This window comes from Carcharhinus amblyrhynchos, unplaced genomic scaffold (genome assembly GCF_965287045.1).
Source record: "Carcharhinus amblyrhynchos unplaced genomic scaffold, sCarAmb.v2.hapA scaffold_841, whole genome shotgun sequence".
In the NCBI taxonomy this organism is placed as follows: domain Eukaryota; kingdom Metazoa; phylum Chordata; class Chondrichthyes; order Carcharhiniformes; family Carcharhinidae; genus Carcharhinus; species Carcharhinus amblyrhynchos.
In genome coordinates, this window is record NW_027650581.1 from 36,145 (window position 1) to 55,801 (window position 19,657).

Sequence of the window (19,657 nt, forward strand, 5' to 3'; positions counted from 1 at the left end):
TGTCTTTTTTGAGCGGGAAGAGTCTCTCCACCTCTATCCTATCCATCCCATTCATCATCTTATACATCTCAATGAGATCTCCCCTCATTCTTCTAAACTCTAACGAGTACAAGCCTAGTTTATTCAGCCTCTCCTCATAGCTCAACCCCCTCAACTCTGGTATCAGCCTAGTAAACCTCCTCTGCACTCCCTCCAAGGCCAAAATATCGTTGCGCAGGTGCGGCGCCCAAAACTGCACACAGTACTCCAGCTGCGGCCTCACCAATGCCCTATACAGCTGCAGCAAGACCTCCCTACTTTTATATTCAATCCCCCTCGCTATGAAGGCCAGCATCCCATTCGCCTTCCTGACCACCTGCTGCACCTGCAAGCTGGGTTTTTGCGACTCATGCACAAGGACCCCAAGGTCCCTCTGCACCGTCGCCTGCTGCAGTTTTTCGCCACGTAAATAATAATCCTTCCTACCATTCTTCCTACCAAAGTGGACCACCTCACACTTGCAAACATTAAATTCCATTTGCCATTTCCTGGCCCATTCGCCCAGCCTATCTAGATCCTTCTGTAGATTCTCCACACCCTCCGCACAATTTGCCGTTCCCCCAATCTTGGTGTCATCAGCAAATTTCGACACCCTACACTCGGTTCCCTCCTCCAGATCATCTATATAAATGGTAAAAAGCTGAGGCCCCAGCACCGACCCCTGGGGCACTCCACTAGTCACCATCCGCCAATCCGAATAGCACCCGTTGACCCCCACTCTCTGCCTCCTATTTGACAACCAATCCTCTATCCACGCTAACACCCTACCCCCAACTCCATGTCCCTCGACCTTCTGCAATAGCCTCTTGTGAGGTACTTTGTCAAACGCCTTCTGAAAATCCAGAAAGACCACATCCACCGGCTCTCCTCTATCCACCGCCCTAGACACATCCTCATAGAACTCCAGTAAATTTGTCAGACACGACTTCCCTTTAATGAAACCGTGCTGCGTCTGCTCTATCAAGCAGTTCCCTTCAAGATGCCTCGCAATTTCCTCCTTAATGACAGATTCTAACATTTTACCTACCACAGACGTTAAACTAACCAGCCTATAATTCCCTGCCTTCTGCCTGGCACCGTTCTTAAACAACGGCGTAACATTAGCCGTTTTCCAATCCTCCGGCACTTCCCCGGAATCCAGCGACGTCTGGAAAATAACCACCAAGGCATCCACTATAACCTCCGCCATTTCTTTCAGAACCCTCGGATGCATTCCATCCGGTCCTGGGGACTTGTCCACAATCAGCCCCTCCAGTCTGTCGAGCACCGCCTCTCTAGTAACAGCAATGTCATTAAGACCCTCCAGTCCTACCACCTTTCCATCACTAACACCCGGCAAATTATTCACATCCTCCTCCGTGAAGACAGAAACAAAAAAGTTATTCAATACCTTAGCCATATCCCCATCCCCTACCACTAGGTCCCCTTTCTCATCCTCTAAAGGACCAACATTTACCCTAGCCAGCCTCTTCCTTTTTATATATTTATAAAAACTCTTGCTATCCTTTTTTATATTAAGCGCTAGCCCAGCTTCATAGCTTCTCCTACCCTTCTTTATCAACTTCTTTGTCAATCTTTGTTGACATTTAAACCTTTCCCAATCCTCTTCTCGCCCACTGCTCTTAGCTACTCTAAATGCCTCCGCTTTTAATTTAACACTTTCCTTCACCTCCTTCGTTATCCACAGCTTATTACCTCTCCTCCTACGGTCCTTTTTGACCATCGGAATAAATTTCTGCTGAGCACCAAGAAAGATCTCCTTAAAGATCCTCCACTGCTCCTCAGCAGACCCTCCCTCCAACGCGCTCCCCCAGTCCACATTCGCCAATTCTTCTCTCATCCTACCATACCCCCCTCTATTCAAACAAAGTACGTGTGTCTGGGAACCCACTTTCTCCTCCTCCATCTGCACCAGAAACTCCACCATACAATGATCACTCTCCCCAAGAGGATCGTTGGATGACCCAAAATCTCGAAGCCTTGGCTCTGTTCTCTCTCCACCAGCACTGTCAGACCTGCTGAGATTTTCCTGCATGCTCTGATTTTTTTTCCAGATTTCAACATTCACAGTAAGTTGCTTCTGCTAAAAGAATTGTTTCTGATTGGTTCCCTGGTCGGGGAATCTAAAACAGGAGCACAATTTCAGGGAAAAGGACCAATCATTTAGGACTGAGATGGGGCGGCCCGGTGGCACAGTGGGTTAGCACCACTGCCTCACAGCACCAGGGACCCAGTTCGATTCCCAACTTGGATCACTGTCTGTGTGGAGTCTGCACATTCTCCCCATGTCTGTGTGGGTTTCCTCAGGTGCTCTGGTTTCCTCCCACAGTCCAAAGATATGTGGGTTAGGTGGATTGGCCATACTAAATTGCTCCTTAATGTCAAGAGGACTAGCTAGGGTAAATGCTTGCGGTTAGGGGGATAGGGTCTGTGTGGGATTATGGCCAGTGCAGACTATATAGGCCGAATGGCCTGCTTCTGCACTGTAGGATTCTATGAGGAGAAATGTCTCCATCCAAGGGTTGGAGTTTAGAAAGATTTTTTAAAGTTTATTTATGAGTGTCACAAGCAGGCTTACATTAACACTGCAATGAAGTTACTGTAAAAATCCCCTAGTCACCATTCCGGTGCCTGTTTGGATACACTGAGTGAAAATTTAGTATGGCCATTGCACTTAACCAGCACCAGTCTTTCAGATTGTGGGAGGAAACCCACACAGACACGGGGAGAATGTGCACAGACAGTGAACTAAGCCAGAAATCAAACCGCAGTACCTGGTGCTGTGAGGCAACAGTGCTAACCACCGTGCTGCCCCTGAAGATGTTTCTATTTGTAGGCGAGACTAGGATCCGAGGACACAACTTCAGGGCCAGAGAGTGGTGATTCTGTGGAATTCATTGCCACAGAGGACTGTGGCAGCCAAGTCAGAGGATATTAAAGACAGAGATGGATAGGTTCTTGATTGGTAAGGGGATCAAAGGTTAGGGGGGGAAGGCAGGATTTGGTTTGATTTGATTTATTATTGTCATGTGTATTAACATGCAGTGAGAAGTATTGTTTCGCGTGCACTATACAGACAGAGCATACTGTTCATAGAGAAGGAAACGAGAGAGTGCAGAATGTAGTGTTAATGCAAGGTAAGTCCATTCAAAAGTGTGACAGCGCCAAATCTGTAAGACATTGCATTAAAGCACTGTTAGAGAGCTTAAAAGAGTTAGAATTAAGTTTTGGAAGGATGGAGTAAAACAGAATTAGAAGGTATGCTGGGCACAGCTTGTAAGAAGTCACTGTGACGCCATCTTGTATTTTATAGGGTTGAGAAACTTAAGAACATAAGAAATAGGAGCAGGAGTAGGCCATCTAGCCCTTCGAGCCTCCCCGCCATTCAATAAAATCATGGCTGATCTGAAGTGGATCAGTTCCACTTTCCCGCCTTCTCCCCATAACCCTTAATTCCCTTGTCTATCAGAAACCTATCTACCCGTGACTTAAATATATTCAGCGAGGTAGCCTCCACCACTTCAACAGGCAGAGAATTCCAGAGATTCACCACCCTTTGAGTGAAGAAGTTCCTCCTCAACTCTGATCTAAACTGCACCCCCCTTGTCTTGAGGCTGTGCCCTCTAGTCCTGCTATCCTTTCTGAGCGGGAAGAATCTCTCTACCTCTACCCTATCCATCCCCTTCGTTATCTTATACGTCTCTATAAGATCCCCACTCATCCTTTAAACTCCCAACGAGTACAGACCCAGTCTATTTAGTCTCTATAGTCCAACCCCCCTCATCTCCGGTATCAGCCTAGTGCACCTCCTCTGCACTCCCTCCAAGGCCAATATATCCTTCCGCAAGTGCGGCGACCAAAACTGCACACAGTACTCCAGCTGCGGCCTCACCAGTACCCTGTACAGTTGCAGCAAGACCTCCCTGCTTTTATATTCTATCTCCCTCGCTATAAAGGCCAACATCCCATTCACCTTCTTGATCACCTGCTGCACCTGCAGACTGGGTTTTTGCGACTCATGCACAAGGACTCCCAGGTCCCTCTGCACCGTAGCATGCTGCAGCTTTTCACCTTTTAAATAATAATCCCTCCTCCTATTATTTCTGCCAACGTGGATAACCTCACACTTGCTAACATTATACTCCATCTGCCAGATCCTCGCCCACTCACTCAGCCTATCCAGATCCCTCTGCAGACTTTCCACACCCTCCACGCAATTTGCTTTTCCACTCATCTTCGTGTCATCAGCAAATTTCGTCAGCCTACACTCAGCCCCCTCCTCCAGATCATCTATATAAATGGTAAACAGTTGAGACCCTGGCACCGATCCCTGCGGCACTCCACTAGTCACCAACCGCCAATCAGAATAACACTCATTGATTCCAGCTCTCTGCTTCCTATTAGACAGCCAATCCTCTAACCTTACCTCCAACTCCGTGCACCCTAACCTTCTGTAGCAACTTTTTATGAGACGCCTTTATCAAACTTACCAGCCGTGATTGGATGGTGAGACTCAATGGGCCGAATGGCCAAATTCTGCTCCTATATCTTATGGTCTCATGGGTTGTGAATGTTTGGAATTCTCTAGTATGGAGAGCTGTGGATGCTCTATCATTGAATATATTTAAGGCTGGGATAGACAGATTTTTGAATGAAGGAATGTTGGGGTTCATGGTCAGGTTACATTGAAGCTTAGTGATTGGAGCAGAGTAGATTCAGCAGCCTGTGTGTTTTACTCCTGCTCCTTATTCCTTCTATCTTGTGTCAGGTGAATATGGAGGAGCTGGCTGTTTATCGGCACGGTCTTGCTAGCTCGGGATGACGCCTCCGGTTCAAATATAATCACATCGTTGGGAATCAGGCACTGCAGACATTTCTGGATGATGTGACGAGAGTTTCAATCCTTTCTGCTGTTGAATAAAAAGCCACAATGTTGTGTACACACAACACTGGCTTCTAATCAGCATCGTGGATGTTATAGTGGGTCACTGCCCACTACCCCAGGCTGTCAGATACCAGACCAGTGAGACAGTGACCAGTTCTGTATTTCACTTCCTAAATTCTAATTTATAAACATTGCAGCTGTTTAAATCTGCTTCTCGATTACAGACTGTGGGCAGCACATTGCAGGAGGATGCAGCTGAAGAAAGGTGAGTATCTCCAAACTGACTAAAATAATCCACAATAACCCTCATCTCAGTCTGTCATTTGTTGTGAGCTCTGACCCCTTTCCCTCTGTGTGTGACTTCTGACTTTGTGCTTGTTCTGTGGGGTGGAGGTTTGGAGGAGGTTGTGGGGATGGTGGTGGGGGTGTGAGCTGGGGGGGGGAGGGTGTGAGCTGGGGGGTGGGGAGGGTGTGAGCGGGGGGTGGGGAGGGTGTGAGCTGGGGGTGGGGAGGGTGTGAGCTGAGGGGGGGAGGGTGTGAGCTGGGGGGTGGGGAGGGTGTGAGCTGGGGGGTGGGGAGGGTGTGAGCTTGGGGGGGGAGGGTGTGAGCCGGGGGGTGGGGAGGGTGTGAGCCGGGGGGTGGTGGGGGTGTGAGCCGGGGGGTGGGGAGGGGGTGAGCCGGGGGGTGGGGAGGGGGTGAGCCGGGGGGGTGGTGGGGGTGTGAGCCGGGGGGTGGGGGGGGGGGGGTGAGCCGGGGGGTGGGGGGGGCTGGGGAGGGTGTGAGCTGGGGGGGGGGGGGAGGGGGTGAGCTGGGGGGGGGGGGGAGGGGGTGAGCTGGGGGGGGGGAGGGGGTCACTCAAGTTCATGTGTTTTTTTAAACTTTTTGCACTTCCTTCTGTTTCAGATAATTCATCCAATCAGGTTTACAATTATCAACCATGTGACCACCCCGAACGCACCTGTGACATCACCTGTCCCTGTGTCACCGCCCAGAATTTCTGTGAAAAATTCTGTCAGTGCAGCCCTGAGTGTGAGTTACACCCGGGGGGGGTCCAACACCCGGGGGGAGCGGAGCGGGGCGGGGGGGGGATCCAACACTCAGAGGAGCGGGGGGGGGGGGCGGAGGGGGGGGGATCCAACACTCGGGGGAGCGGGGGGGGGGATCCAACACTCGGGGGAGCAGGGGGGGGATCCAACACTCGGTGGGGGGGGGAAAGGTGGGGATCCAACACCCAGGGGAGCTGGGGTGGGGTGCAGAGGGGATGTGACCATTGGAGTCAAGTGGAGGGGTTGTAGGGTGAGGGAGGACTATGGGATTGGTCTTTGGCCCACAGTCATTCACTATTTACATTAATGACCTGAGAGAAGGAGCAGATTGTGAGGTTTCCAGATTTGTCGTTGGTAAGAAGATAGGTGGTAATGATGAGGATATTGTCATTCTGCCACAGGATATAGATTGGGTGACTGAGTGAAAACCTGGCAAGTGGAATTTAATGTGGGGAACTGTGAGTTCATACACATTGATAGGAGGAATCAAAAGGCAGATTATCTAAATGGAGAGAAACTGCAGGTGAGTGAAGTACAGAGGGATCTAGGTGTTCTAGTGCACGAGTCACAGAAAGCTAGCAAGCAAGTCCAACAAGTAGTTTGAAAGGTAAATGGCATTTTGCTCTTTATTGCAAAGGTATTTTGGGTTTAAAAATAGGGAGGTTTTGTCGCAATTGTACAGAGTATTAGTGAGGCCTCACCTGGAATACTGCTTACAGTTTTTGGTCACCTTACCTGAAAAGGATATAGTAACATTGGAGGCAGTCAAAAGGAGATTCACCAGGCTAATTCCTGGGATGAGAGGGTTATCCTATCAAGAGAGACTAAATAGTCTGTGTGTGTATTCCTTGGGGTTTAGAAGAGTGAGGCGTGAGCTTATTCAAACACATAAGATCTTTAAGAAGCTTGATTGGGTAGGCAGTGAGATGTTTTCACCAGTGGGACAGTCTCAAACAACAGAACATTGCTACAAGATAAAGGACTGGTTATTTAAAACTGAGGTGCATTGCAATTCCTTCTTGTAAAGAGTGGTGAATCTCCAGAATTCTCTGTCCCAAAGAGTGATAGAGGCTGGATCAATAGAGGTATTTAAAGTGGAGGTGGATAAATATTTGATCGAGGAATAGAGGGCTATGGAAAAAGGCACAGTAAAGGAGCTGAGACTGGTGTAGATCAGCCATGGGCTTGATGGGGGTGCTGTGAATTGGGGGATGTAGGGGTGGGGAGGGTTGCGGGAGAGAGGGTGCTGTGGGTTGTGGTGGTGGAGATGGGTGGGTGTGCTGTGGGTTGGGGGTAGTGGGGATGGGCGGGGGTGCTGTGGGTTGTGGTGGTGGAGATGGGTGGGTGTGCTGTGGGTTGGGGGTGGTGGGGATGGGCGGGGGTGTGCTGTGGGTTGGGGGTGGGGGGGAAGGTGGATGTGTGGGTTGGGGGGGTGAGGTTTTGAGCTAAATGGAATCTATGGGAGGGTTTCTAACAGGGTTCAGTGTTTGGCTCAGGTGGTGCTTGACTGTAAATACAGCTTAAATCTGAAACTGGCACAATCAGCATCCAAAAAAGAGAAAAATACAGATAACTGATTATTCAGTTGGCACAGGCCTTGTGGAGACTGGAATTTGAAGCTGGCACTGACTGGGCAGTAGGCCTGAGGCTGAAGGAGAATCAGCTGGAGACAGGCCTGAGTGTTAGAATAATCACAGTCTGTTAACCAGCATTGCAGGCTTTAAATCTAATGTCATTCGTATGAGTTGTAGCAGAGACAGACTGGATACATTCAGCAACAGAGTTTAGGAAAAATTCCTGTTGAATATTTGAAACAGGAACAGGAGGCCATTCAGCCCCTCGGGACTGCTCTGCCATTCTGTGATGTAACTCCATGTGTTTTTATCTTAGGTCAGAATCGTTTTCCTGGTTGCCGTTGTAAAACTCAGTGCAACACGAAGCAATGTCCCTGTTACTTGGCTGTACGTGAGTGTGATCCCGATTTGTGCCAGACCTGTGGGGCAGCTGATCACTGGGACAGCAAGAACGTCTCCTGCAAGAACTGCAGCATCCAGCGTGGCCTCAAGAAGGTGCTGTCAAACTGCTTAAATGCCACCAATACCACAAAATGAGCGTGGTGACCACTAGTTGGGCCCCATGTATTGGGGTCTCCCTGTAGCCGGGGTCTCCCTGTACCTGGAGCCCTGAAATTAATCAGCTGCCTGAAAGTCCAGCCCATAATGCAGCAGGACACGGGCAGGCGGTTTATTGTTGGAGGAGCGGGAGCAGAGGACAGCAGGACACGGGCAGGCGGTTTATTGTTGGAGGAGCGGGAGCAGAGGACAGCAGGACATGGGCAGGTGGTTTATTGTTGGAGGAGCGGGAGCAGAGGACAGCAGGACATGGGCAGGTGGTTTATTGTTGGAGGAGCGGGAGCAGAGGACAGCAGGACATGGGCAGGTGGTTTATTGTTGGAGGAGCGGGAGCAGAGGACAGCAGGACATGGGCAGGCGGTTTATTGTTGGAGGAGCGGGAGCAGAGGACAGCAGGACATGGGCAGGCGGTTTATTGTTGGAGGAGCGGGAGCAGAGGACAGCAGGACACGGGCAGGTGGTTTATTGTTGGAGGAGCGGGAGCAGAGGACAGCAGCCAGTTTCCCCTCAGAACGAATGTTTCTCCTGGTGGCCAGTGTGGATTGTGAGGGAGGTCATTGCCAATTGGGGATCCGTTCCCAGGTGTGGAGTTGGTGGTGGGGGGAGGTACACTGGTCAGAAGGGTTCATTTGCAATGCTGTCCAGCTGCTGGGACTCTCTTGCCTGACCACCCCTGGATTTGGGTTTATCACAGTCTATATCACAAATCTATGGGATTCTCACTTATTTCTGTTTCCTTCCCAGCACCTGTTACTTGCTCCATCGGATGTGGCCGGTTGGGGAACTTTCATCAAGGATTCCGTGCAGAAAAATGAATTCATCTCGGAATATTGTGGAGAGGTTGGTTATGATCGTTGGAACAAAGGTGATAGTTCCCATGTGGCCAGAGTCAGAGTCTTTGTAGATCTAGTAGGAAGGGTTTACTGGGAGAGGTTATAGGGAGCAGGAGGGTGAGACTTTGGAGAAATTTGACAAAGGATGAGAATCAGTCACTCTTACTGTCCTAAACTCCAGCAGAAACAAACAGCAAATGTCCAGCCTGTTATCATGAGACAAAGGGGGGTCACAGCAGTGTATTGGCAGGCGGGAGGGTGGTTTGAAGTGTGTATACTTTAATGCGAGGAGCATACGCAATAAGGTGGACGAACTTGCAGCCTGGATTGATGCCTGGGACTTCGATGTTGTGGCCATTTCAGAGACATGGATAGAGCAGGGACAGGAATGGTTGTTGCAGGTTCCGGGGTTCAGATGTTTCAGTCAGAGCAGAGAAGGTGGTAGAAGAGGGGGAGGCGTGGCATTGTTAGTCAAGGACAGTATTACGGTGGCAGAAAGGACGTTTGATGTGGACCTGTCTATTGAGGTAGTATGGGCTGAGATTAGAAACAGGAAAGGAGAGATCACCCTGTTGGGAGTTTTTTATAGGCGTCCAAAAAGTTCCAGAGATGTAGAGGAAAGGATTGCAAAGATGATCCTGGATAGGTGCGAAAGTAACAGGGTAGTTGTTATGGGGGATTTTAACTTTACAAATATCGATTGGAAAAGCTATAGTTCAAGCACGTTAGAGGGGTCAGTTTTTGTCCAATGTGTGCAGGAAGGTTTCCTGACACAGTATGTAGATAGGCCAACAAGAGGTGAGGCTACATTGGATTTGGTACTGGGTAATGAACCAGACCAGGTGTTAGACTTGGAGGTAGGTGAACACTTTGGTGATAGTGACCACAATTCGGTTACATTTACCTTAGTGATGGAAAGGGATAGGCATATACCGAAGGGCAGAAGTTATAGCTGGGGGAAAGGTAATTATGAGGATATTAGATGAAATTTAGGATACATAGGGTGGAGTAGGAAATTGCAGGGGCTGGGAACATCTGAAATGTGGAGCTTATTCAAGGAGCAGCTACTGCGAGTCCTTGATAAATATGTACCTGTCAGGCAGGGAGAAAGTGGTTGAGCGAGGGAACTGTGGTGTACTAAGGAAGTTGAATCTCTGGTGAAGAGGAAGAAGGAGGCTTATGTAAAGATGAGACGTGAAGGCTCAGTTAGGGCACTGGAGAGTTATAAATTAGCCAAGAAGGAGCTAAAGAGAGAGTTAAGAAGAGCTAGAAGAGGACATGAGAAGACTTTGGCGGATAAGATCAAGGAAAATCCTAAAGCTTTCTACAGGTATGTCAAGAATAAAAGATTGGTTAGGGCAAGATTAGGGCCAGTCAGAGACAGCAGTGGGAAGTTGTGCTTGGAGCCTGAAGAGATAGGAGAGGCACTGAATGAGTATTTTTCGTCAGTATTCACACAGGAAAAAGTCAATGTAGTCGAGGAGAATACTGCGAAACCAGGTAGTAGACTAGATGGGATTGAGGTACATAGGAGGCGGTGAGAGTGTGAAAACAGATAAGTCCCCTGGGCCAGATGGGATTTACCCTAGGATTCCCTGGGAGGCTAGGGAGGAGATTGCAGAGCCTTTGGCTTTGATCTTCATGTTGTCATTGGCTTCAGGTATAGTGCCGGAAGACTGGAGGATAGCAAATGTTGTCCCCTTGTTCAAGAAGGGGAGTAGAGACCATCCTGGGAATTATAGACCGGTGAGCCTCACTTCTGTTGTGGGCAAAGTTTTGGAAAGAATTATAAGGGATAGGATATATAATCATCTAGAGGGAAATAAATTGATTAGGGATAGTCAACACGGTTTTGTGAAGGGTAGGTCGTGCCTCACAAACCTTACTGAGTTTTTGGAAAAGGTGACCAAAGAGGTGGATAAGGGTAAGGCAGTTGACGTGGTGTATATGGATTTTAGTAAAGCGTTTGATAAGGTTCCCCATGGTAGGCTACTGCAGAAAATACAGATGCATGGGATTGAGGATGATTTAGCAGTTTGGATCAGGAATTGGCGAGCTGATAGAAGACAGAGGGTGGTGGTTGATGGGAAATATTCAACCTGGAGTTCAGTTACAAGTGGTGTACCTCAGGGATCTGTTTTGGGGCCACTGCTGTTTGTTATTTTTATAAATGACCTAGATGAGGGTGTAGAAGGATGGATTAGTAAATTTGCTGACGACACCAAAGTCGGAGGAGTTGTAGACAGTGAGGATGGATGTTACAGTTTGCAGAGGGACATAGATAAGCTACAGAGCTGGGCTGAGAGGTGGCAAATGGAGTTTAATACAGAAAAGTGTGAGGTGATTCACTTTGGTAAGAATAACAGGAGTACAGAATATAGGGCTAATGGAAGGACTCTTAGTAGTGTTGACGAGCAGAGAGATCTCGGGATACGTGTGCATAGCTCCCTGAAAGTTGGCACCCAGGTTGATAAGGTTGTTAAGAAGGCGTACGGTGTGTTAGCTTTTATTGGTAGAGGAATTGAATTTCGGAGCCGTGAGGTCATGTTACAACTGTACAAAACTCTGGTGCGGCTGCGCTTGGAGTATTGCGTACCGTTCTGGTCGCCGCATTATAAGAAAGATGTGGAGGCATTGGAAAGGGTGCAGAGGAGGTTTACCAGGATGTTGTCTGGTATGGTGGGAAGGTCTTACGAGGAAAGGCTGAGGGACTTGAGGTTATTTTCATTGGAGAGAAGAAGGTTACGAGGTGACCTGATTGAGGCATACAAGATGATCGAAGGATTGGATAGGGTGGACAGTGAGAGCCTTTTACCTCGGATGGTGATGGCTAACACAAGGGGACATAGCTTTAAATTAAGGGGTGGTAATTATAGGACGGATGTCAGAGGTAGGTTCTTTACTCAGAGGGTAGTAAGGGCGTGGAATGCCCTGCCTGCAGCAGTTGTGGACTCGCCAACTTTAAGGGCATTCAAATGGTCAGTGGATAGGCATATGGATAACATTGGAATAGTTTAGATTAGAGGGTCATTAGACTGGTTCCACTGGACGGTGCAACATCGAGGGCCGAAGGGCCTGTACTGCGCTGTAATGTTCTATGTTCTAAACCCCCCCCAAACCCCATTCCAGTTGTTATTCCAGCAAATCTCCCAACACATTTATATCCTTCCTTAAATAAGGAGACCAATAATTGACACACAACTCCAGACAAGGCCTTACCAATGCTGTCTGCAACTGAAATGTAACCTCCCTTTGCTTGCATTCAATTCCATTCGCAATAAACAATAACACTTCAAAAATACTTCCTTTTTCTCTTTTTTATTATCGTTGCCAAAATGGACAAGTTCTTTTCCAACATTTTACACCACTTCTCAGATCTTTGTTCACTCTCCTAACTTCTCTGTATTCTGTAGTTTCCTTATGTCCTCTTCAGAATTTACTTGCCTGCCTCTCTTCCTGTCATTGGCAAATTTAGCAACCATCCCAGTCCCTTTATCTAAGTCATTTATATAAGTTGTAAACAGTTGATGTCCCAACATTGAATCCTGTGATACACCACTCATTACATCCACGAACCAGAAAGAAACTCATTTACACCGAATCTCTATTCCTGTTAGCCAGTTAATCTTCTGTCTGTGTCAATATGTTACTCTACATCATGAGCTTTGATGTGGTTCCTTATCAAATGTTTTCTGGAAATATAAATACAGTACACAGTCCCTCTACATCCACAGCACATGTGACACCGTCAAAGAACTCCAATAAATTGGTTAATTATGATTTCCCTTTCACAAAACCATGTTGACTCTGCCTTATTACTTTGAATTATTCTAAGTGCCGTGCTGTAATGTCTTTATAAATGGCTTTTAGCATTTCCCCTATGACAGATGTTAGACCAACTAGGGCCAGTATGTTCCTGCATTCTACCTCGCTCCCTTTTTGAATTAAGGTTTTGATTTAATTTGATTTATTAGTGTCACATGTATTAGTATGCTGTGAGAAGTATTGTTTCTTGTGCACTACACAGACAAAGCATACCATTCATAGAGATGGAAAGGAGAGTGCAGAATTGTAATGTTACAGTCATAACTAGGGTGTAGAGAAAGATTAATTTAATGGTAGATCCATTCAAAAGTCTGGCAGCAGGGAAGAAGCTGTTCTTGAATCAGTTGGTAAGTGTCCTCAGACTTTTGTTTCTTTTTCCCGACGGAAAAAAGTGGCAAAGAGAATGTCCAGGATACATGGGGTTCTTGATTTTGCTGACTGCTTTTCTGAGGCAGCGGGAAGTGTAGACAGAATCAATGGATAGGAGGCTGATTTGCATGATGGACTGGGCTTCGTTCATGACCCTTTATAATTTCTGCAGTCTTAGACAGAACAGGGGTCATACTAGCTGTGATACAACCAAAAAGAATGTTTTCTATGGTGCATCTATAAAAGTTGGCGAGAGTTGTAGCAGACATGCCAAGTTTCCTTAGTAGATGCGTTGGTGGGCTTTCTTAACTATAGTGTCAGGGCAAGTTGTTGGTGAACTGGACACCTAGAAACTTGAAGCTCTCGACCCTTTTTACTTCGTCCCTGTTGATGTAGACAGGGGCATGTTCTCCTTTATGCTTCCTGCAGTCGATGACAATCTCTTTTGTTTTACTGACGTTGAGGGAGAGATTACTGTTGCTGCACCACTTCAGATTCTCTCTCTCATTCCTGTGCTCCATCTTGTTTGAGATCCGTCCCACTGCAGTGTTGTCATCAACAAAATTGAAAATGAATTGGAGGGAAATTTGGCCACACGGTCAGAGGTGTAAAAGGATAGTAGGGGGCTGAGGACACAGTCTTGTGGGGCACCAGTGTTGAGGTGATTGCGGAGGAGGTGTTGCTAGGAGATTGTCCCACTGTGGCAGCACCCTCTTTCCTGGTACTGACGCCCCACAAACTAGAATCCACCTCTGCCCTGTGCATTCATCTCTTCGATCTTATTTTCCCAGTGCCAATTTGCTTCTGCTTCTTGGTTTGGCACTGGCTCCCCATACTGACTATCAGAACCTCTGTCCTTGTGCTGCCTCTGACCCTGGTACTAACATGGACCGCAACAACTGTGTCCTCCCCCTTCCACTGCAAGCTCCTGTCCAGCCCAGCCCAGAGCAGATGTCCCAAACCCTGGCACCAGACAGCAATACAGCCATCTGAACCTTTGTTCTTTGGTGCAGTAAGATAGTGAACCTTCCCACAGAGCGTTGGTGCCGGCACATTGAACATGTCCAAGGCCAAGTTCCACAGATTTTTCATTGTGCTGAGAGTGAAGCGTTAGGAAAGTGGAGTTAAACTATAATGGATTGGATGGTGGGGCTTGCGGAACCAAATCTTCTGCAGCATGATGTAATACTCTTTTGCTGTTGGTCTGTAGCCTCCGATCTGGAAAATTCTTTAAATCTGCCCAGTTGCAGGTTGGGGCAGAGCCGGGGGCCGGGTCGGGGACCGGATCGGCTCAGGGATATGGCTGGGTTGGGGGTTAGGGATAGGGTTGGGGGCAGAGTCGGGGCTGCACTGGGCCAGTTGCAATCTCGCTGGGCCACACTGGGCTAGGCTGTGGGAAGTAAACAAGGTGCAGTCACTAATGGTTAATCTTTTTCTTGCAGATAATATCTCAGGATGAAGCTGACCGGCGTGGGAAAGTTTACGATAAATACATGTCCAGCTTTCTCTTCAATCTAAACAATGGTCAGCACTCGCAGCAGTTACTGTTTCACTTTCTGATTGAGGTGATGCTGGAGATATTACTCACTGCTGGCTGTCAGGGAGTTGGAGAGTTACGATACTCACTGCAGGATTATGTAGCCCTGGCTCGGACCTTGCAATAGATTCCCAGTGAGATGTCACTGGGCTAGTGATCCTGAGGCCCACGGTAATTCCCCAGAGATCTGGGTTGAAATCCCACCACAGCAGGTGGTGAAATTTAAAATGTCTGGAATTAAAATTCTAATCATGACCAAAAAACCGTTTTCAGATGTTGTCAAACTGACCTGGTTCACTAAGTCTGCCATCTTTTCCTGGCCTGCCCTACGTGTGACTCCAGACCCCCAGTAATGTCATAATCTTATAGAGGTCTAAAGCACAAAAAGGCCCTTCAGCCCATTGGGCTTTTGCCGGTCAGAGACAAACCAGCCAGCTTAGCAGTTGGCCTGTCGCTTTGTCTACCTTCTTAAATGTTAATGTTAAAGTTTATTTATTAGTGTCACAAGTAAGGCTTGCATTAACACTGCAATAAAGTTACTGTGAAATTCCCCTAGTCGCCACACTCTGGCGCCTGTTCGGGTCAGTGCACCTAACCAGCACATCTTTGGACTCAGAGGAAACTGGAGCACCTGGAGGAAACCCACGCAGACATGGGGAGAACGTGCAGACTCCACGCGGACAGTGACCCAAGCTGGGAATCGAACCTAGGTCCCTGGCGGTGTGAGGCTGTGCCGCTAACCGCTGTGCCACCGTGCTACTCTATGAGCATCTCTGTTTCACCACCCTTTCAGGCAGTGAGTTCCAGACTCCCAATACCCTTTGGGGAAAAGGTTTTTCCTCACATTCCTCAAAACTCCTGTCACTTATTTTACATCTTTGCTCCCACCACCAAGGGGAAAGGTTTCTTGTTGTCTATCTTTGCCCCTCATAATTGTATACTTTTCAATCCTAATCACCGCCCCCCACCCCCCATTTCCCCTGACCCAAGGAAAATCTCTCTTCATGAATAATACTCTGCAGTCCAGCTCCATCCTGGTAAATCTCCTCTGCACTCTTCCCAGCGCTATCGCATTCTTCTGAACAAGTCGCTTGGTTCAAGGACAATTAGAGATGGGCAGTAAATAGCAGCCCAGTCAGCGATGCCCACGTCCCATGAGTGAATTTTAAAAAAAGATGTCCTGCAATGAGGAGTTTATCTGGATCTTTCACAATTAGATTGTTCTCTTTGGAGGGTCAATGTGGAGACTGGAGAGAGGTTGGGGAGAGATTCAAAGGTCATCAGTAATAGGAGCAGGAGTGGGTCATTTCACCCTCTCCCAAATCTGGTTTATCATTCAATAATGAAGGAGCAGCGCTCCGAAAGCTTGTGATTCTAAATAAATCTGGACTTTAGCGTAGTGTTGTGAGATTTCTTACTATTATCATTCAATAAGATCTCTGCTGATCTGATTGTGATTTTATTTCTACTTTCCTACCTGTCTCACATAATCTTTGACTCTAGTAGATCAAAATCTGACCAATTCGGCCTTAAACATACTCTGACCTTAATCCTAACTCAGCTTCCACTGCTGTCTTTGGCAGAGAATACCAGCTACCCTCTGAGAGAAAATATTCCTCACTGCTGTCACAATGGGAGACCCTCATCTTCCTTAATTCCAGATTCCCCTGAGAGGAAACTTATATGTTTCAATGAGATCACCTCTCATTATCTAAATTGGAGTCTGGGAGGAAGGGGTGGGGTAACTGGGATTCTGCTCATTGAAGCTTTTATTCCTGTTTTGTAGATTTTGTTGTTGATGCAACGCGTAAAGGAAACAAAATTCGTTTTGCGAATCACTCCGTCAATCCCAACTGCTATGCTAAAGGTAAGAATCCAGACCGTCTTGGTACTGGGAGAGGTAAGGATCAAAGTGTGATTATATGAGATCAGATTTATAATCATCTAGAAAGGAATAATTTGATTAGGGATAGTCAACACGGTTTTGTGAAAGGTAGCTCATGCCTTACAAACCTTATTGAGTTCTTTGAGAAGGTGACCAAAGAGGTGGATGAGGATAAAGCAGTTGATGTGGTGTATATGGATTTCAGTAAAGTGTTTGATAAAGTTCCCCACAGTTAAGCTATTGCAGAAGATATGGAGGCATGGGATTGAGGGTGATTTAGCAGTTTGGATCAGGAATTGGCTAGCTGTAAGAGACAGAGGGGGTGGTTGATGGGAAATATTCAACTTGGAGTTCAGTTACTAGTGGTGTACCGCAAGGATCTGTTTTGGGACCACTGCTGTTTGTCATTTTTATAAATTACCTGGATGAGGGTGTAGAACAAAGAACAACCCAGCACGGGAAACAGGCCCTTTGGCCCAATGAGCCCGCGCTGCCATCTTAACAAAGCATTTTCCTACACCTATCTTGACCCGTGTGTATGCGTACGGTATCCCCATTGGAAACCAGATTAAGGGGAGAATAATTTAGGGACAATTTGGTACACCAATCAGCCTAAGAGCACATCTTTGGGGTGTGGGAGGAAACCAGAGCAACCACAGGGAGAATGCGCAAACTCCCACAGACACAGGCCCAGATCCATGTATCTGCACAGCAAACAGTGATAGTCACTGAGCTGTTGTGGTGCCCATCTGCTGGTCCAGTTTTAAGCACACACAACGACGTGAAGAACTGGGCTACTCTCGAAACCTCCAAGAGCAGCCCACGCACGACCCACCGTGTGCATACCCCTCGTTAGACAACAAGGTGGACCGACACACCTGCGGAGTAAAAGAGACAAAACACCAACACATGTAGCATTAGATTTCCAGTAACAATCCGCGGCTGTGACCCTTTTTAAAACCGTCTGCTATAACCCTCCATCCCTGTCTCACTCATGTGTCTATCTAAGTAAACCTTAAACAAGTCCAGCATGCCTGCCTCCACCACCTTACTTGGTAGTGCATTCCATACCCCCACGACCCTCTGTGTGAAAAACCTCCCTCTAGTATCCATATTATACCTCTCCCCCCTCACCCTTAGCTCGTGACCCCTCGTGATATTTGTCTCCAATCTAGGAAAAAGCCTGCCACTGTTTATCTATACCCTTCATTATCTTATACACCGCTATCAGATCCCCCCTTAATCTCCGTCTTTCTAAGGAAAAGAGCCCCAGTTTACCCAATCTTTCCTCATAACCCAGTCCTTCCATACCAGGCAGCATCCTGGTAAACCTCCTCTGCACTCTCTCCAGGGCCTCCACGTCCTTTCAGTAGTAAGGTGACCAGAACTGGACGCAATACTCCAAATGCGGTCTAACCAACGTTCTGTACAACTGTAGCATTAGATGCCAGCTTTTATACTCTAACGCTAGCTCTTATACTCTAAGGATAGGTTAGTAAATTTGCAGATGACACTAAAGTCGGTGGAGGTGTGGACAGTGTGGAAGGATGTTGCAGATTACAGAGGGACATAGATAAGCTGCAGAGCTGGGCTGAGAGGTGGCAAATGGAGTTTAATGCGGAAAAGTGTGAAGTGATTCACTTTGGAATGAGTAACAGGAATACAGAGTATTGGGCTAATGTTAAGTTACTTGGTAATGTGGATGAGCAGAAAGATCTCGGTGTACATGTGCATAGATCCCTGAAACTTGGCACCCAGGTTGATAAGGTTGTTAAGAAGGCGTACGGTGTGTTAGCTTTTATTGGTAGAGGGTTTGAGTTTCGGAGCCATGAGGTCATGTTGCAACTGTACAAAACTCTGGTGCAGCTGCACTTGGAGTATTGCGTACAGTTCTGGTTGCTGCATTATAAGAAAGATGTGGAAGCATTGGAAAGGGTGCAGAGGAGGTTTACCAGGATGTTGCCTGGTATGGTGGGAAGGTCTTATGAGGAAAGGCTGAGGGACTTGAGGCTGTTTTCGTTAGAGAGAAGACGGTTAAGAGGTGTCGTAATAGAGGCATATGATGATCAGAGGATTGGATACAGTGGACAGTGAGGAAAAAGGCTCTCAAATGGAGATGGCTAGCACGAGGGGACATAGCTTTAAATTGAGGGGTGATAGAAATAGGACAGATGTCAGAGGTAGGTTCTTTACTCAGAGTAGTAAGAGCATGGAATGCCCTGCCTGCAACAGTTGTGGATTCGCCAACATTAAGGGCATTTAAATGGTCATTGGATAAACATACGGATGATATTGGAATAGTGTAGGTTAGATGGGCTTTAGATTGGTTTCACAGGTCGGTGCAACATCGAGGGTCGAAGGGCCTGTACTGTGCTGTAATGTTCAATGTTTTCATGTTCTCTAGTTGTCATGGTGAATGGTGATCATCGAATCGGTATCTTTGCAAAGAGAATGATCCAGACCGGCGAGGAATTATTCTTTGACTACAGGTAAAACCTCAAATTAAATCTTCATAGACCATCGAATGAGAATTTCACAGTTTGTCAGCAGCATGATGACACAGCGGTTAGCACAGCACCAGGAAGCCGGGTTTAATTCTGGCCTTGGGTCACTGTCTGTGTGGAATTTGCACATTCTCTCCGTGTCTGCGTGGGTTTTCTCCTACGATCCAAAGATGTGCAGGTGAGGGAATTTGGTGGAGTAGGTTTGTGGGGTTACAGGTTAAGCCTGGTTAAGCATCAGTGCAGACTTGATGGGCTGAATGGCCTCCTTCTGCATTGTAGGGATTCTATGATTCCATTTATTGATATCCATAAGAACATAAGAAATAGGAGCAGGAGGCCCTTCGAGCCTGCCCCGCCATTCAATAAGATCATGGCTGATCTGAATGGATCAGTTCCACTTTCCCGCTTTCTCCCCATAACCCTTAATTCCCCTGTCTATCAGAAACCTATCTACCCGTGACTTAAATATATTTAGCGAGGCAGCCTCCACCACTTCAACGGGCAGAGAATTCCAGAGATTCACCACCCTTTGAGTGAAGAAGTTCCTCCTCAACTCCGTTCTAAACTGCCCCCCCCTTATCTTGAGGCTGTGCCCTCTAGTC

General features: G+C 47.4%; 1 protein-coding gene across 1 annotated transcript in view; it reads left to right on the plus strand.

Moving 5' to 3' along the window:
- Window positions 1-19,040, plus strand: part of LOC145340205 (histone-lysine N-methyltransferase EZH2-like) — a gene marked incomplete at both ends in the record, with an annotated part of 55,122 nt that extends 36,082 nt beyond the window's left edge. The window contains 7 exons of the mRNA XM_080184634.1: window positions 5,149-5,189; window positions 5,828-5,953; window positions 7,861-8,039; window positions 8,847-8,942; window positions 14,572-14,653; window positions 16,453-16,533; window positions 18,956-19,040. Of these exons, the coding sequence (XP_080040760.1) occupies window positions 5,149-5,189; window positions 5,828-5,953; window positions 7,861-8,039; window positions 8,847-8,942; window positions 14,572-14,653; window positions 16,453-16,533; window positions 18,956-19,040 (690 nt within the window). The remainder of the gene's footprint in view (window positions 1-5,148; window positions 5,190-5,827; window positions 5,954-7,860; window positions 8,040-8,846; window positions 8,943-14,571; window positions 14,654-16,452; window positions 16,534-18,955) is intronic.
- Between the last annotated feature and the right edge of the window lie 617 nt (window positions 19,041-19,657).